This window comes from Eptesicus fuscus, chromosome 10, assembly GCF_027574615.1.
Source record: "Eptesicus fuscus isolate TK198812 chromosome 10, DD_ASM_mEF_20220401, whole genome shotgun sequence".
Lineage (NCBI taxonomy): Eukaryota > Metazoa > Chordata > Mammalia > Chiroptera > Vespertilionidae > Eptesicus > Eptesicus fuscus.
In genome coordinates, this window is record NC_072482.1 from 78,758,497 (window position 1) to 78,777,580 (window position 19,084).

Below are 19,084 nucleotides of genomic sequence, written 5' to 3' on the forward strand. Positions count from 1 at the left end.
ACAGATGAACCTTTGTGCCAATGTCAATAGGCTTTAGGTTTTGGGCAACAGTGACTGGCGATCGCTAAATGAACACTGAGGAAAATATTGTCTTTTCTTGATGTTTTCTTCCCTTGCCAGAGATGGTGATGTAGGCTATGTACACAGAAGTCCTGGAAGACAAGTTCATTATAGGCGCACTTTCCAGCCTGGCTTGCAGCAGGCGGGTGAAGTGTGGCAAACTTGCTGCCTGATTTACATCTGCTTTTGCTGGAATGTTAGGAAGTGGGCAGAGAGCCTCCAATCAGAATAACAAGAGACCGGGTGTAATGCCATCCAAGTCATTGAGTCCTTACTACTGCACCTGTTCTGGGCAGTGCCATGCTCTTTGGCTGGCCAGCGCATTAGCCAGTGTTGTGTTATGCAAACATTGAAAGGTTCTAGATGAAATGCATGGAAAACATAGTCTAGAGTTCGAACGTGGAGCTCTTTCTGCTTGAAATCTGAAGGCGTGTATGACACAGACTATTGTAAATGTTTTCCCTACACTTGGGCTTTTATAAAAACATGTTCAATCAAAGCTACTTATTCTAAATGAGTAAGTTATAAAGTGGTAATGTTGCAAGGGTTGTCACATTTCAAATTAATCTACTGCTAAGTATCCATCTTCACGTTTCATGAAATTCTACAACTCTATGTATATGAAAGACCCAGTGTTTAATACATGCATTTAGATATATTCATAATGCCCTAATAATTTTTAAACTTTCATATTAATATGTAGATTTTCTTACTTTCATTTTTTATTTCCATAGAGGAAGGAAAATTCTTTTTAAAAATAAAGGCACTTGGGATATTTTGGACAATTAAAAAACTTCAAGGAGTTTTGTAAAATGCTTGCAACCCAGTGCAATTGACCACTTTAAAATCAAAGGAGAATAGATTGAAGAAATTATAGTATTTACACTTGAGGACTTTAGGAGCCAGAGGTTTATCTCAGCATTCTCTTAACTTCAAAAAATATTTTATTGATTTCAGAGAGGAAGGGTGGGGGAGAGAGAGAGAGAGAGAGAGAGAGAGAGAGGCAAGGGCGGGGGGAGAGAATCACTGATCAGCTGCCTCCAGCATGCCCCACTCTGGGGATCGAGCTCACAACCCCAGCATGTGCCATGACTGGGAATTGATCTGTAATCTCCTGGTTCATAGGTCAATGCTTAACCACTGAGCCATGCTAGGCTTAACTTTTCTTTTTGAGAATAGATAATTGATGTTTGTTTGCATATACACATTTACATATATACAGGTGTGTGTGTGTGTGTGTGTCAGATACTTTTGTCAACCAATTAATTATTCATCTCTTGTAGCGGCATCCTTACATTACCCCTGCAACTGTTTTTCCTACTATCTTCCCTGAATTGATTTACCATTTTAACCTTTATGCTTTTATGTATGGATTTTTTTTTGCCATGTTTTAGAGGAAATTTATGTTTTAACTGTATTATAACTTAATTATAAAATTTCTACCAGTTTTGAATTTGGTACAGGTGATTTCATGGTTGGGAGGTGGTATTTATTGTAACTCTAACCTGGGGGTGTTGAAAAGAAAAGGGAATAGTTTTAAAATTCTTGCCCATAAACAGTCACATTCTGGAAAGGCAGCTTCTAATTTAAGAAAATGGCTAATCTTTTTCCTCTTAAAATGGTTTCCTAAGAAACCAACCTATATATTCACAGCAAAACATAAAGCAGTCTAAACCAGTGGGAAAATAAAATTGGGCTTTGACATTTAACTCACGTTCAAAATTAATTGAATGAAGATCTTGTAATTCAAATTAAAAAAAATTGTCACAGGCTATTGAAAAGCATCAAATGTGGCATAGATGACAGCAGATAAATACTATCATGGAGCTTCACATTTATTTTTATTTTTGGAATTGACATAGGTGAAAATGTTTAGTTACTTTCTTAGCTGTGAGAGGCCACCTGGACTAGGTATATAATTTGCGGGGCCCAGTGCAAACCGAAAATGAAGGGCTTCTTGTTCAAATTTCAAGAGCAAGAACATCAATCCCAGCGCAGGGCCCTTCTGAGCGTGGGGTCCTGTGTGAGGGCTCAGGTCACATGACCACGAAGCCAGCCAGCTTGTTGAGTGGGAGTGAATCAGACTAGATGTACATTTATTCTTCATTTTCTTTTGAGTAAAACCAATTTTTTAAAAACATTTAAATGACTATAAATATATTTTCCGGAAGGTAGAATACCTTTAATAAAATATACATATGACATATTTATTACATTTTAACATTAACTTTAACTTTTATCACCTTGTTATATTAGTATGTAATATGTAAATGTACTGTGTAAGTTTGTTTTATAACTCAGTTCTGCTCTCCATGAATTAAAGGTCTGCAATGAGAAAATAAAAGCAATCCTGTCATTGGTTCTAGGGTTTTTAAAATGTGAGTTGCATTAAAACCAAAGACTTACAAAATAATAAAATTTAGAAATATTTTCTCCAAAGTTTAAACCTGGTGTTTTCAGTAAAGAGGCTTTAAAATATTGTTTTTTTCCCTGTAGAATTAACAGCAGATAAACAAAAATGTTAAGCTTATTATACTCTGAAATGTTGATGTAAATGTCTGGAAGTTATTTGACTAGGTTTATAGTTGTAGGACCTTTAAGTCTTTCATAGAATCAGATGCAAAAACCTATTGATTCCTGTACCAGGAGCCTCTAGGCCTGACTCCCACAGCGATAAGTTTTTGGCAGTATTTCTTGTTTTGAAATTTTTACTATGATAGGTAGGTAACATTCCAGAATGAAAAAAATGCAGGGTGTGGAAATGGTCTTATTCCAGGAATCTGTTCTACTGTGAGGAAATTAAATAGCATCTTGCTAGTTCTAAGACAGATTACAACTAACCTCAATAAAACAACGATGAAGTCAATTAAAATTTTTAAATCTTTTAAAAAAATATTTTATTTTTTTATTGATTAAGGTATTACATATGTGTCCTTATTCCCCTATTGCCCCCCACCCCCACCCCACTCCCATTCATGCCCTCACCCCCCTGGTGTCTGTGTCTATTGGTTATGCTTATATGCATGCATACAAGTGCTTTGGTTGATCTCTCCCCCTTATCCCCACCCTCCCCTACCTTCCCTCTGAGGTTTGAATATCTGATCGATGCTTCTCTGTCTCTGGATCTGTTTTTGTTCATCAGTTTATGTTGTTCATTATATTCCACAAATGAGTGAGATCATGTGATATTTATCTTTCTCTGACTGACTTATTTCACTTAGTATAATGTTCTCCAGCTCCATCCATGCTGTTGCAAATGGTAGGAATTCCTTCCTTTTTACAGCAGCATAGTATTCCATTGTGTAGATGTACCACCGTTTTCTAATCCACTCATCTGCTGATGGGCACTTAGGCTGTTTCCAAATCTTAGCTATTGTAAATTGTGCTGCTATGAACATATGGGTGCATATATCCTTTTTGATTGATGTTTCTAGTTTCTTGGGATATATTCCTAGAAGTGGGATCACTGGGTCAAATGGGAGCTCCATTTTTAACTTTTTGAGGAAACTCCATACTGTTCTCCACAGTGGCTGCACCAGTCTGCATTCCCACCAGCAGTGCACGAGGGTTCCTTTTTCTCCGCATCCTCGCCAGCACTTGTCATTTGTTGATTTGTTGATGATAGCCATTCTGACAGGTGTGAGATGGTACCACATTGTTGTTTTGATTTGCATCTCTCGGATGATTAGTGACTTTGAGCATGTTTTCATATGTCTCTTGGCTTTCTGAATGTCCTCTTTTGAAAAGTATGTATTTAGGTCTGTTGCCCATTTTTTGATTGGGTTCCATTAAATTTTTGTGAGGTTTTTCATTCAGAATTTGAGATTGTTCAGCAATGTTTTGGAAGTGAACTCGGGCTACAAATTGGGACTTCAAAGAAAGATTTCACAACTAAACTGTGGATTTTTGGCCACCCCATTTCTCCTTTTGCCCGCCTCCCCCCCCCCCCCCGCAAACACACACACCGTTGGTAGGATTCTTGAGTATACTTTTTAGTATTAAAATAGCCATTAATAATTGCCTGTAGTAAATAGTACTTTTCCCAAAGGTTTTTCTATAGTCAATGTATTAGAAGTAAAAATAAATAAAATAAAATAAATAAATAAAGCATATGATTTGGGTCTTTTGTTTTTACCCCCAGACCAGGCATCTAGCCTAGTTGTTGGTGAAAAGAAGGTGATGCCACTGGTGCCTGAGGACACACCTGCCTCTGAAACAGTTATCAACCTGGAGGTGTCATTTGCAGAGCAAGCTGTCAATCACAAAGAGAGCTCCAGGGATAGGACCCAGAAGAGCAAAGGCAACGATGTGCCGTTACTTGTACGTAATACACTATTCAGATGTCACTAAACAGAGTTTGCTTTTAATTAGCCTTTTATTTTGAAAATTTCAAACCCAGAGGAAAGTTGGAAGAATGGTACAGCAAACACCCAAACAGCCTTCATGTAGATTCATTCAACAGTTCACATGTTATAACGTTGACATTCTCTCTGTCTGCATCTACCTATGTATTGGTTGTGTTTGTCTGATAAGATAAACAGTAACTTTTTAAAGCTTAACAAAACACAATTTCAAAATACTTTAGAAATTGAATGATAAAACAAAATTATTTATACGTATGGTTATATTAAAACTAGAGGCCTGGTGCATGAAAATTCATGCACTGGAGGCGGTGAGGGGTCCCTCAGCTCAGCCTGCCCCCTCTCACAGTCTGGGAGCCCTTAGGGGTGGGAGGTGATCCGGCGATCAGGGGAAGGCAATGCCCCATCACACCTCTGCTGCTGCCACTGCTGGCAGTGCAAGCCTCGGCTGGCCCTGGTTACCTGAGCCTCGGGCGGCCCTGGGTGCCTGGGCAGCCGCCATCCAAGGCTTGCCGGCACCTTGGGCATTGGCTGGGCAGTCACCATCCGAGGCTTGCCTGTGCCTCGGGCTGGCCCTGGGCAGCTGGGTGGCTGAGGGGACTGTGGGACTCCAGAGGCAAGCGCACGTGGAGCTGCTGGACCCGCCTGGAGGAGGACCCGGCCTTGCTGCACGCCTGCTGCCCCAGTGAGGCTGTAGGGACTGGGTGCCACCATCTTGTGGCTATGGGAGCTGCCATCTTTGAGGGTGTGGCAGTAAATTAGCATATTCTCTCCTTATTGGCTGTGGGTGCCGCCATCTTTGAGGGCAGTCAGTCAATTAGCATATTCCCTCCTTATTGGCTGTGGGTGCTGCCATCTTTGCGATGGTGTGAGGGTCAATTAGCATATTTCCTCTTTATTAGATAGGATTTTCCTAATTGTCACATTTTCCTTTGTAGTTTCTCCCTTCCCAACCCCCATCTGTATTCAAACAAAGGTTATATGTTGCATTTGATGCCAGTGTGTGTGTGTGCGTGTGCGCGTGTGTGTGTGTGTGTGTGTGTGTGTGTGTGTGTTTTAATCTAAATCAGGTGACCTGCTTTTTGTTTTAATAGTTTTGAAGAGTCCAAATCAGATTTCTGATTTTGTCTGTTTTTTTATGACTAAATTCCGTTTAAACATTTTTGACTACACTTCTGCTGAGATGATGTTTATGCCTCCTATTGCATCATCACAAGGGCATGATGTTAGATGGTTCCTTTATTGGGGATGGAAGATAACTTTGCCTATATGCAGTTAATATTAATTTATGGTCCTTGAGACTGTGTGAACATCCTATTTGTCAGTGATAAGCTGTCCCCCAGAGATCTCACCATACATTTGTCATCCTTGCCTGAGACAATAACAAAACTTGTGTTTGAGAAATACTCATTTTCTAATTCTGTGACAATTCTACATTGATTGGCTGGCAATCTACTATAATAATAGTAGATTACTTTTCTTTTTGTTACTGAATATCACTATGGGCTGAAGGTTCCCGTTTTTATTTGGTGTTTTATAAATCACTACGTTTGTTTGCTGTCCAAGTTTACCCAACTTTGACCAATAGGAGCCCTTTGAGCTGGTTCCTATGTCATTGTAACCTGCCCTCATCATTCATTTATGACTTCCTTTCTTGTACAAGATGTCCCAGGCGCAACCTGTAGTCTTCTCCCCTCAGAGTTGACAGAATCCATTTCTTCAAGGAGGACTGGTTCCTTTTATTGACAGATTGTATTTCAAAACCAAGCTGTAGGTACTGAGTGTTCACAATGCTACTGAATGCCTTAGTTTTTTAAGTATTTATTTATTTTGTAAAATTTCCCACATGCAAACATTAGAAAGAATAGTGTGATGAACCCCTGCATACTCATTTATTAACACATGGCTAGTCCTGACCTATTCATACCCATAATCAGTTTCCTATTTTGTATTATTTTGAAATACATCTCTGAATTATATTTGTTTTCCATAAATATTTCAGTATGTATTTCTAAATGCTAAAGAGGGGTTTTTAGAACATATTCATATTACCATTATTGTATCTAAAAATGCTAGCAATTCTGAATTTTAAACATTCAGTCTGTTCAGATTTCAAATTGTATCACAAATTTCATAATGTTTTTACAGTTTGTTTGAATTAAGATTCAAATAAGGTTTATGCATTACAGTTGGTTGATATATCGATTAAGACTTTTTAAATCTCTCCCTCCCTTTCCTTCTCTCTCCTTTGTCTCTCTGTCTCTCTATCTCTAACTTTCTTCCTCTCTCCCTTCTTTCATTACATTCTCTCTTATCCCCTATTCTTTCTTTTCTCCTCCATCTCTCTTCTTTGAAATTTCTTTCTTTAAAAAAAAAAAGTAGTTATTAAGTCATAGAGAAGTCCCCCCTCTGACTAATTTTACTCCCATGTTTTTTTGTTTCCTTTTACTTAATTGATTCTAGATTTATCATATTTAGGTTCATTTTTTGTGTGTGAGAACTATTTCAAGTGTGACTATATCAAGAGACACAAAATGTCTGGTTGTCTTCCCCTTTTTGTAAAATAGCAGCTCTTTCTGATCAGTGCTTGGATCTATTAGCGTATTAACAATTCCAGGATGATGTTCTAACTTTTTTTTAAAATGTATTAATTGGAATAAATCTTTTAAGGAAGACATTCTTAAAGTGGTTGCTTCCTTTTCTTTACCAGTTTTCGTCTTCTTTTTTTGTTTTGTTTGTTTCCCAGCATCTTTCACTAGTGACTAATTAGTGTTGTTTTATTTTAATTTTCTTGTAAAAATAGCATCTTACCTCATGGATTTAGACATATGACATGATGTTAGAAAAAATTTCCCATCTTTTTCTGGCATATTTTATGCTGCAGACCTAAAATTGTCTGTTTCAAGAAGCGTTCGTTCCGTTTAGTAGAAATACACTTTTATGACTAATTGAGACACCAGGAGTACTCCTGATTCTGGGGTGGTTATTGCTTACAGCCTTTTCAGAGGGCATAGTGTGGCTATGGCTTCTCTTTTCCACGCTGAGAATGGTGGTGCTTAGGATGCATCAGATAATCTGATTAGAGTATCACATAATTACTTGTTTATTTTATCCACCATTAATCACAGCATTCTCAGCTAACAATACCAACACCACCAACAATAATTTGGTTACCAGAAAAGAGTTTATATTTGTTTTGTTTTTTTCTTTAGCTGTTTGTATCCTTGGGGGTATATCCTAAAAGGAATGCAACCATAAAATTACTGTTTTAGCTTGCTTAGGATAATTATTCTTCATGTGGTTAAACCACCAACTGCATACCTGGTTGGGTTGATTTGTTTCATTTTATTTCCCATTTTTAGGCATAGAGTTTTTTAAAATTGATTTTGTTTCATAAGCATGTAAAATATTTGCATGGTCCAAAAGTCAAATGTAAAACCAAGGTGTATTAAAAGTCTGGCTTCCATCCCTGAGCCATCACTCTGTTCTTTCCCTCTCCTCACAGGTAAATTTCTTATTTTAATTTTATGGTTTATCCTTCTGTTCTTAGATAAGTGGTACCTCACTATACACACTTTTCTCCACCTTGAGGGTTTTTTTGTTTGTTTGTTTGATTTTAATTAGTGGTATAGTTTGGTGATTATTCCACAATAGTATAGAACAATATTACTCATTCCTTTTTATAGATACACTAGAGGCCTGGTGCATGAAATTCATGCATGGGTAGGATTCCTAGGCCTGGCTGGCAATCAGGGCCGATCTGTGGGGAGACCAGTGGGGGCGATTGGGGCCCTCACTTGCACCCGCCTTAGCCTGGCACCACGCACTTGCCGATCGCCCCACTGGTTGCCCCACAGAGTGCAACCGGCAGGGCAATCGGGGGCCCCCACTCGCAACTGCCTTGGCCTGGCGCCACCTTCTCGCCGGCCCTGCCACCCACCACCACTGCTGGTTGCTGTCTTTGGAGCAATTGGCAGGGCAATCAGGGCCCCTGCATGCACCCGCTTTGTCCTGGCGCCACCTGCTCACCTGCTCCACCATCCCGCCATGGTCCCGCTCTCATCAGGGCCCATGGGGCTGGCAGCACCTCCACTGCTGCCCACTGCCAGCACCCCATTGCCGACAGCTGCCATGTTCCGTGCCACCCCCTGGTGGTCAGCACACGTCTAACTCCTGGTGGGTCGAACTCCCACCCGTGGGGACAATTTGCGTATTAGCCTTTTATTATATAGGATTGTACTCATTGAGAGAATGTATTACAGTTATAATTTATTTAACCAGTTTCCTAATGGTGGGCATCTGGGTTGTTTCCAGGCTTTATCATATACTTTTAAGAATTTGCCTTTACGAACTTGTATGCCTAGTGGGGAAAGTAAAGGAGTATGCATCATTTGGCCTAAAGAGATGATCCGCACTCCCAGACTATTCTTAGCAGAAGCACCTTTTAAAAGTGACAGTCTTCATCTCAACAGATGGGAAGGGTTTAAAGTGACAGAGAATAGAGTCTAATTAAACAAAATGAAGACATCGTTGATTTTCATGTTGTTGATTCGAATAAGGGAATAAAATAAATTAATCTCTACTTGATAGATGTAAAAACAAAACTTCCTCTCTCATTTTAGTCTCCAATTTAATAAACTGATTTGTGCTCCCAGACCTTCTTCATTTTATTCATGTGGAGCCCCAAGCTTAAAATGACCCTCCCATTTTTACCACTCTGTTGCTCCATGCTTACCAAGGAAGCCTTAGCCAGTTCTTCGGGGTCGAGCCCAGCATTTGACTTTACTGTTAAAAGTCTTTCCTAACTGAACTTACATTAGTTAAAATATATAAAATCATCCTTGAAATTGTTAGATGCCATGTTTTTGATAATTATTTCCAATCGATCATGTGTGTATTTACGCATCTGTTCTCTACCAGTCATTTATCCACGTGTCTGCTAGAAGGCATGGACATGTAAGCTTTCCACAGGTCTTCAGCATTTTTGATGAACTGAATACTTATATCCTCCACTCAGGCAGGTGTGTAAGCAGGGAAAACCTCACATTCCATTTCTACTCCATGCTCCTCTGCTTCTGTAAATAAGCAGTAGGCTTAATGTAACACATTGTTCTCTGTTGACCTCGTTTTATATTCACTTCCTTTTTCTTACTGCATCAAACTGTCTTTGTTCATTCTTTATGATGTCACAGTGGATTCAAACGTCTCCTTTTAAACTTGGAGATCAGGTTTTATAACTTTTAATGTGCTTTAGTTTGAAAATTTTAACTGCTAATTGTGTTATTGTGTACCCACCATATCTCAGGAAGTACGCTCTGTAATTATTTCATTTATTTATCAAATGATCTCTATGAGGTTGCTATTCCAATGCCTATTTTTCATACAAGGAAATAGGTTAAGAGATTACATGGTGTGCCAAGGTTTGGCTTCAGTGACTAAGCTTTTGAAGCCAGTCTTTCCTGGAAGACCATGCTGACGCCATTTAATACATTGAATTTACCAGTAACTGAGTTTGTGTCCTTTTTAATATACATATGTGTGTTTAATTTTTCAATTATACTTGCCATTTGCAACAGTTGATAAACCTAGAGGGTATTATGCTAAGTAAAATAAGTCAGTCAGAGAAAAACAAATACAGTATGATTTCACTTATATGTGGAATCTAAAAAACAAAACAAACAAAATTGAAACAGACTCATAGATACAGAGAACAGACTGATATTTGCCAAAGGGGAGGGCGGTTTGGGTACTGGGAGAAAAAGGTGAAGGAATTAAGTACAAAGTGGTAGCTTATAGAATAGTCATGGGATGTAAAGTACAACATAGGGAATATAGTCATTAATACTGTAATAACTATGTATGATACCAGTAGGGTGTTGGAAATATCGGGAGGATCACTTTGTGTTATTTTATTGGTGCTACAGACAACTTGTTTAGGATAGCTTGGGAGGTGATATAAAGTGATTCTGGTTTGCTGGGTCTGTCATATAAAATAGAAATTTAATATCACTCTTGGAGACTAAAAACAAAGGGGGGCAACTGGCAGTGGGGGGTGGGGCTGGTGAGCGGGGTGGCGCCAGGCTGGCCAAGGCAGGTGCCAGCGGTGCCCACCCCCCATCGCCTCATAGGTCGCCCCACAGATAAGCCCTGATCACTAGCCAGGCCTAGGGACCCTATCCATGCACAAATTTCGTGCACCGGGCCTCTAGTACTATAATAAAATGACATTTTACATATGAAAAAAAAAATCTTAGGAAATGAATCTCCTAGTAGAGGATATAAAAAAATTATCTTGTGGAAATTGACCAGGAGAGAATGAATTCCCTTGCTTTCCAATTGAAGTTCGAGTGACTTGATGAGTAAAAGAGTCTACTCCATCATAACTAATGAAGTGTCTACTGGACCTCTCATATTGCAAGGCCTACAAAAGAGGGGTGCAGCATCAAAGAGCTATCTGATTAATTTATGGTAACACACGAGATCCAAAGACCTTATATTTTTCAAAAACAAAACTGTATTTTACTCTTTTCTTTAATCACATTTTTCAAAAAGTAAAGAGCTTTCCTTTGCTGAAATTGCACTGCCTTGTCTTAGCCAACGAACTGAGCCATCCAGTCTATTAACTAAACGGAACGACAGGAAACTTCATAAATATTTAAAGCAGCTGCCATGAATTAAACATTGGGATAAAGAAACTAAGTCCTTTCATTAAGCACAATGTTAAACAAATAAGTAAATAAATAAAGCTCATGAGTTGTATTGCTAGGGTAAATCAAATGTTTGAACTGATAATACTTCAGGTTTCTTTAACCATGTACCTCGGTTAATGCTTTGAATAATTATATGTGTTTGGCTTATTAGACCAAAAGCAACTGATTTTAATGAAACATTTAGGACTTACCAAAAAATAAAGGCTTGTTAAGTAGGATGGGGTTCAGTCCTTAAGAAACAAAGCAATTAGCAGAATTCTGGGACCAAGCATGAGGAAATGGTGATGAGTCTTATGTGATTTTATTTTATTTTTTATTTTTATTTTTTAAATTTCTTTATTGATTAAGGTGTCACATATTTGTCCTCATCCCCCATTCCCATCCCACACCCCTCCCCACGGATGCCCCAACCCCCTGTTGAACTTAACCATTGGTTAGGCTCATATGCATGCACACAAGTCCTTTGGTTGATCTCTCTCCCCTCCCCCCACCCTCCCCTATCCTCCCTCTGAGGCCCGATAGTCCGATCGATGCCTCCTTGTTTCTGGTTCTGTTCTTGTTCATCAGTCTATGTTGTTCATCATTTCCCCTAGATGAGCGAGATCATGTGTCACTAGAGATATACTTATAAGAACTGAATGTGAGACGAGCAATAATAGTTATGCTGACAGGCAAATGAATCCGTCTGTAGTGAGTTTCTTTCTGGACCAACAGTTCTTTTGAGACCCAATATCAATGTCCACCAGTTCCTTATGTGTACATGTTGGCACTGACCCCCCAGCTCTGGATGGTGGACAAATGGTGGTAATGCAGGTCCGACTCCCTCTGGTTTGGTCTCGGCCGGACCCAGGGGCACGGCTTCACCCGGACCCAGGGGGCGCATGGCCTCACCTGGACCCAGGTGCGCGCGGCGAGTCTTATGTGATTTTAAAGGTGAAGCTCAGTACAAATCACAGGAAATGAAGGGAGCATCAAGCCGGTGGTCCTGCCCCTCACTGAGTTGGATTCTGTGCGTTCTGCCTGTAGGATGTGTATCTTCACTCACTGAATCGACGGACCGAACACCTACGGTGTGTCGGGCCTGTGGTGCAGGAGGGTTACAGGCTGATGAAGACATGACTCCCCTCCTTGAGGGCCTCACAGTCGTAAATGAACGCCATCAACCTAGACACCTTCCTGCAGGCTGCGGTGGGTGGAAATCTGGAGCAGAACAGAATGATTACTGAACTGAGGATTTAGAAGATCTGAGCTGACATCCTTATTACATCACTGGCTGCTACTTAAGTCCCTTTACTGAGCCTCAGTTTCCCTCCTTAGAATATGCTGTAATAATTCTTATCTAATGGGGACTTTTGCAGGATAGAATGAAAAGTCAATTATCAAATATTAGTAGTATCCTTATCATTTTTTCTTACCTTGCAGTAATATTTAGGAGAAAGGGAAAACCATGAAATATTGAAATCATTGAAAAATTTCTGTGAAAAAAATGTAGTCAATACTTTTTGAGAGCTTACTACTTGTCATTTGAGCCCCACCACAACCTTGTAAGGTAGTTTCTGTTATCATTCCCATTTTAGGGATAAAGTGGCTGAGACACAGAGATGATGGAATTTGCCAAAGGTCACATGGCTTGTAAGTGATGGAGACAAGGTTTGCCACCTGTAGTCTGGCCCCACTTTCTCAACCCCTGTGCACTGCACCATGGAGGCCATTAACCCTTACGCTGGAAATTCACTTAGGATGCATATTCAATCAAGTCTGTTACCGCTTTATTGAATGTTCTCATAGGAAAAACAACTGTACTACAAAAAGTTAAGAAATAGCTTCTTTCTTCTATAGTGAACTTGAAGATTTTTTTTCTTGGAGTTGAGTTTGGTTGAAAGGAATTAGCTCCTCCATTACCAAAAGTGGTGGGTTTTAGGAAGTGCTCTAGAGCAGTGACTCTCAATCATTTTGGTCCCATAACCCTTTAGGCTCTTAAAAATTATTGAGGTCCTCAAAAAACTTTTGGTTTATAAGTCAGGAAGGTGTTGTCGAACCCTCGGATGTGTGGCCTTAGGCCAGGCATCTCCAAATTCATGTTGTTAGAGGGTTGGCTGTCTCCCTGGGACTTGCCACCCTCTAAGTTTGCTGTGACTGAACCAAGAACAAAGGGATATGAAGATTTCTACAGAAATTATGGTTCCATGAAAGGTTTTGAGAAGAACAAGGCTGTTTCAAAGTGATTTTGGAATGTAAAGAATTTCTTTGGATTGAGTTCCATGGAAGTTTGTCACTGACCTGTGTTCCTGAACTATAAAACATGAATATGTAGACAAAGGAATAGTTCTTTTAATATATAAACCATTTGAAAAATGGTAGGGGAGCCCTGGCTAGTTTGGCTCAGTGGACTGAAAGGTTGTGGGTTCGATTCTGGTCAGGGGCATGTACCTCGGTTGCAGGTTCGATCCTTGGTCCTGGTTAGGACACATGTGGGAGGCAACCAATGGATGTGTCTCTCTCACATCGATGTTTCACTCTCTCTGTCTCTCCCCCTCCCTTCCAATTTCTCTAAAAATCAATGGAAAAAATATCTTCAGGTAAGGATTAAAAAAAAAAAAATGGGAGGACTATCATTTATGGCAGTTATACCTACGGATATTTACCTTAGAAATTAAAATTGAGAAATTTAAAAAACATTCCATTTAAAGCACAATATTACAGTTAACATAACATTTTTATGAAAAATAGCCATATTTATAAAATAAAAATTATTAAGTACTATAGCATGATTTCACATTTTAGACTTGATTCCCATATCTACTTCTGTGCCACCTGTTGCACATGCATTGTACCTCTGGGAAACTGCACTGTGCAATCAGGGAAGGATGAGTGCAAAAAGCAAATAATGTCTTACAATTTATTGTTAAAATAGTTTCTACTTCTTGGACTCCTTGAAAGGGTATTGGGTTCTTCCAAAGTTCCTTGGATTACACTTTGAGAACTGCCGCTTTAGAACATGTCTTTTGCAATAGTTTTTAGATCATGAAGTATTAATAATATGGTGCAAAAGTTAGCAAAGCAAAGTGAATAAAAAGGAATCAGTTGAGCATCCTTAGCCATTAAATTAGAAAGTCAAGGATAAACCCAAAAGATATAAACTTGGTAAGATTTTTTAACAAACTGTTTAAAAATAGTTATTGTTTTAGTAATCAGTAAATATAGTGGACTGTGATTTGTATTAATATGTTAGAGAAATTCATGCTTCTATCTTGTGGTTTGCCTTCTTATATTTAAGGCATTTAATATTAAAAGAGGCAGAATACTTAGTAGATAATATTTGAGAAAGACAAGATTCGACAAAAACACCACTTACTTGCCAGTGATAGTAGTCTCTCTAAGCCTCAATTTAGTTATTCAGCGGTGAAGGTAATAATAATAACAGCAACCACATTAAAGTGCTTAGGAAGTGCCAGGCCATTAAACCTCACATAATCAGCCCTTTGAATTAGGTGGTCTTCTCCCCTCCTTCTCATCCTTCTTCTTCCTCTCTTTCCTCCACCCCTCTCTCCTTTTTTCTCCCTCCACTCCCCCTTCTCCATCTCCTCCTCCACCCCCTCCTCCCATTTTACAGAAAGAATAGTTAAGTGATTGCCAGAAGTGACACACAGCTTAGTCAGTAGCCGTAGGCCTTCTGGCTGTAAAGTCCATGCTCTTAAGTCTCCCCTCTGCTCTTCCCTCCCCCATGCTGTACAGCTCCTCTGTACCTACTTTATTTGGGTTTAATGACAATTATATTATGTTATATTGTATATCATATCGTGTCATATCATATATCATATCATATCAAATGTAGGTAAAGGGTATCTGGCATATTGTAAGCACTCATTAGTGGTTACTATTCTTCTTTCTCCTTCTCTTTCACTTCCCCTCCTTCTTCCTCCTGGTTTGTGCTGAACTCCTAATCTTCTCTGGTTCTTGACGGTCAGTTAACTAGAGTTCTTTTCCTCCTTTGGGTTTGCTGTCTTCTCCTTCTCTTAGCCACTGTCTGGTTCCATCCTTTGTCAGACTTCAGATACTGACGCCTGAACTCCCCACAGACTTAGCGAGCATCATTGGGAGAGTTTCGCTCTCTATTCTGACTCGAGAAATTGTGCCATAGCTTTCATCGTCACTATTCTATACTAGCAGTTTTAACTTTCACAAAGAAAAGGGTAGCTACTGCACACCTTGACTATATTAACTGTGTTTATTGTAGAGTTTCAGATTGCCAAAAGACAAAACAGGCACCACCAGGATTGGTGACCTAGCGCCCCAGGACATGAAGAAGGTTTGCCATTTAGCCCTGATTGAACTGACCGCCCTCTATGATGTACTGGGTATTGAACTGAAACAACAAAAAGCTGTGAAGATCAAAACAAAAGGTAATTGGAAATGAAAAACGGTTGGATTTACTTCTAAAGTAGCAAGGATGAGCTTGGCTTTTTAAATCGTATTTTTAGGGGCAAAACATCTACAAAACAAACCACCTCTACAAGATATCTAAAATGTAGATTCTAAAACATCGCCTTCAAAAATTTGCACCTTGATAAAAATTCACTGTCTCCTAGAATGTGGAAAATAAAGGCATAATCTAAAATTTAATTAACCATAGAAGGAAATTATGAATCAAGGAACCTTAATTCACATGCTCTCTCCTTTAAAACTAAATAATACATTTGTCAAATACACTTATTTATTTCCAAAATAAGATCTTGAAAAATGACTTTAAGATGGTTCATTCTGATCAATTATTTTTGCTTATTTATTTGATGGAAAATACATAGGGTAGTTAGTAGTCCTTTTGTTCATTAACATTCTACTTCTAAATATTTTACAAACACATTCTTTACTCCCTGAAGAAAAATATGCCATGTGGTGCATAATACCGCTAAATTGTATTCATCATGGATATGTGTAATTTTTCTTTTGTATGCAGCTTTACCCATTTTATAAACTTACAGTATTTTAAATAATATACTAGAGAATAGACAGCTTCTCAATATTTGTTTTTCCAAGACTTTATTGGTTTGGAAATCCAGAAAATTCTCTTGACAAAGCTTTACTGTTTAGGAAATTCAGACCTCTTGTTTTACCTTAACGGTATCTCCTAAAGAGAAACCAAGAATGAGGATTATTGAGTTGCCATGGTAACATTAGCAAAGACAAGTATTCACCTGATTTAAGTTTTAGAGGCAATTTCTCTGTAGGACTGAAGTGTGCCTTCCCTTCAGGCCCTCTTCCATGCTGGGCCCCAGAAGACCTCATTCTGTGCTCAGTTCCTTTGAGTATTTTAGCTTAAAGCTTGGCACAGTGAATTTCTGAATTAAATGATGCTTCTGGTTTTCCACACGTCCTTTGAGGATAATGAAGACCTCACATGCTTTTTTTAGAAGTTTATCACAAAGCCTTCTCCAAATATAAAATGAAAATATAATTTAAATAGCTGTGCTCAAGACTTTAAAAGTGGCTTGAGGAGGTTTTTATGTTTTAGAATTGCATCCCAGCACTATTAACTAGTATGAAGCCAGTGTTAAGCGAAATACTGTCATTTTTATTAAGAGTATCACTATTAACAGATTTTCTTTCCATCTTTTTAAGTGTTTTTCTATCTAATCTAAATTTATCTTATAAGCTGGACTGAACATTCTTGAAGATTACATATTTTCTTAATTTTTAAATTAAGAAAAGTGGATTACTGGCATTCTTGTGAATGGCATCTCTATTGAGTGTCACAGTTTGCAATGTCTGTGCTCATATCTCAAAGATAATCCCCCTTTCCATGTTCACAAGTGATTTATACCTCCCTTGATGATGTGTGTTACACTCCTTTGCTAGCCGTTCACTCGGTGGTGGGGGTGGGGTGGGAGGTACTGGGTACAAGCTATGCTCATACCAGACTTAAGGCATATGATTTTAATTTAGAAAAATTAGAAATGATTACCTGTCGTTCTTTCTGGAATTATTTCCAGATATATAAACTATGAATTTAAATTCAAGAATACTAAGTATCTACTATATTTTCTAAAGAAAAATGTTTGTAAAACAAGATCATAATGTTCACTGATCTCTCAAAGGCGAGTGTTTATAGTCTGCTGTATTGTAGAATGTTATATGTCAATGAAGTATGAAAGAGATGAGTGACATTTGCTTTAAGCCAAAACTTTCAATTTCACTACATTTAGTAAATCTTTGCATATTTATGTATTCCCACAGGACTCTCATTTCTCTTATGCAGCAGTTTATACTTTTGTAGTTATTTCCGGAGATTATTTGCGATCATTTGTCTAGTTGTCTTTCCTTGCTATATTACTCTCTAAGGCAAGGCCAGGATTTTACTATGGGAAGGTATATGCTTAAAGACTACACAGTGGCATTCACTTGGTAGGTGCTCAATAAATAGTTGTCTGATTGAATGACAAGATTAGAAGTCTTATGCCTTAACATTTTGCATTAACGTTTTATGGACTGATGGAAATGAAGAAATGTTATTTTATTTTTCATTGCAGATTCTGGCCTTTTTTGTGTTCCATTGGCAGTATTGTTAGAACAAGATCAGAGGAAAGTCCCAGGAACTCGAATACCCTTGATATTTCAAAAAGTAAGTAGGCCTGAAGGAGTCAGCACAGAGAAAACATACTTGAACTAATAGTGTTTTCATTTTTGCATTCATACTATTATAATATAGTTTTCCAATTGATATGCTCTTTTATGTTGTACTTTGATTTTCTATTCAGGAAGCAAATTTGTTTCAAGGGCTCATAATTTTTATTTCATGGTGATGCATTTTGTGTTACTATTGTAACTGTGATTACCTGGCATCATTTCCCTGTCTTATATTAGCTGGCTTTGTATAATTGAGATTTCGATTCTATAATACACAGAAATGGAAACTGCTTATAAATTTCTAGGGAACTGAATCTTCATGAATATTTCATCCCAAGCTTTCTTATTTACAGTGAGGATGTCCAATTTAATTTACCAATGTCTACTTCCAAACTAGGCCAAGAAACCATAAAGTAGAATTAGAAAATGATTGCTAAACTGTCAAGTCACTTGTCTAGTCAACAGTTATTCATAAGGGCATTTTCTATGGCAATACAAGAATTTCAGTCTAATCTCTGAGCCATCCTTGTTCAGAAACACAGATTACGTATGATAAAAGCCAGGGAATGCACAATGGAGAAGGCAGGTCAGATCAGTTATGGACAACCCAAGCTCTAGATTCTTAGCAACACACCAGGCATATCACATTTTCTGGGACTTCTGGCAAGAGTGGCAAGGGAAACTTTCACAATTGATTGACTCCATAAAATCATCAATACTAAAGCTCAACCTACTTGGCACTTATTCTTCTGCTATTCCAAGCCAGTCATTTACTTTTACCCATCTTACCTACTAACCTCAGATTCCTTTATTCCTCATGTTCTCCATTATATCCAAACCTGTTTCTCAATGTTTTTCCTGATGAACATTGCTCTGTACAGTTGATCCTACTCAACAGCTCTGTTAGCCACTGCCAGTAGAACCTGTATCTGTTTAAATAGTTGTCAACACTGCCTGTGAATAACAGAGAGCTGCTACCAAATGTAAGTCATCTATTCAAATTCTTTTAATGTCAATAAAAGGTGTCAGTTACTCTACACAGATGATTGTACAAAGCAGGGATCTCAGCACCATCCTTTCTACCAATTGTATTAGGATTCTCCAGAGAAAGAGACTTATTTTAAAGAACTGGCTTATGAGAGTTGTGTGGGCTGGCAAGTCTGAAGTGTGTAGAGCAGGCCAGCAGACTGGAAACTTGGGCAAGAGTTAATATTGCAGTCTTGAGTCTAAAGTCTGCCAGTTGAAAACTAAGGCCGAGTTTCTGTGTTGCAGTCTTGAGGCAGAAGTGCTTTTGCTTTGAGAACCTCATTCTTTGCTCTTATGAGGCCC

At 38.5% G+C, this 19,084-nt stretch overlaps 1 protein-coding gene across 1 annotated transcript in view; it reads left to right on the forward strand.

Moving 5' to 3' along the window:
- Positions 1-19,084, forward strand: part of ARHGAP18 (Rho GTPase activating protein 18) — a 123,327-nt gene that overhangs the window by 73,411 nt on the left and 30,832 nt on the right. Inside the window, exons 5-7 of the mRNA XM_008138438.3 lie at positions 4,202-4,380; positions 15,369-15,534; positions 17,659-17,750. Of these exons, the coding sequence (XP_008136660.2) occupies positions 4,202-4,380; positions 15,369-15,534; positions 17,659-17,750 (437 nt within the window). The remainder of the gene's footprint in view (positions 1-4,201; positions 4,381-15,368; positions 15,535-17,658; positions 17,751-19,084) is intronic.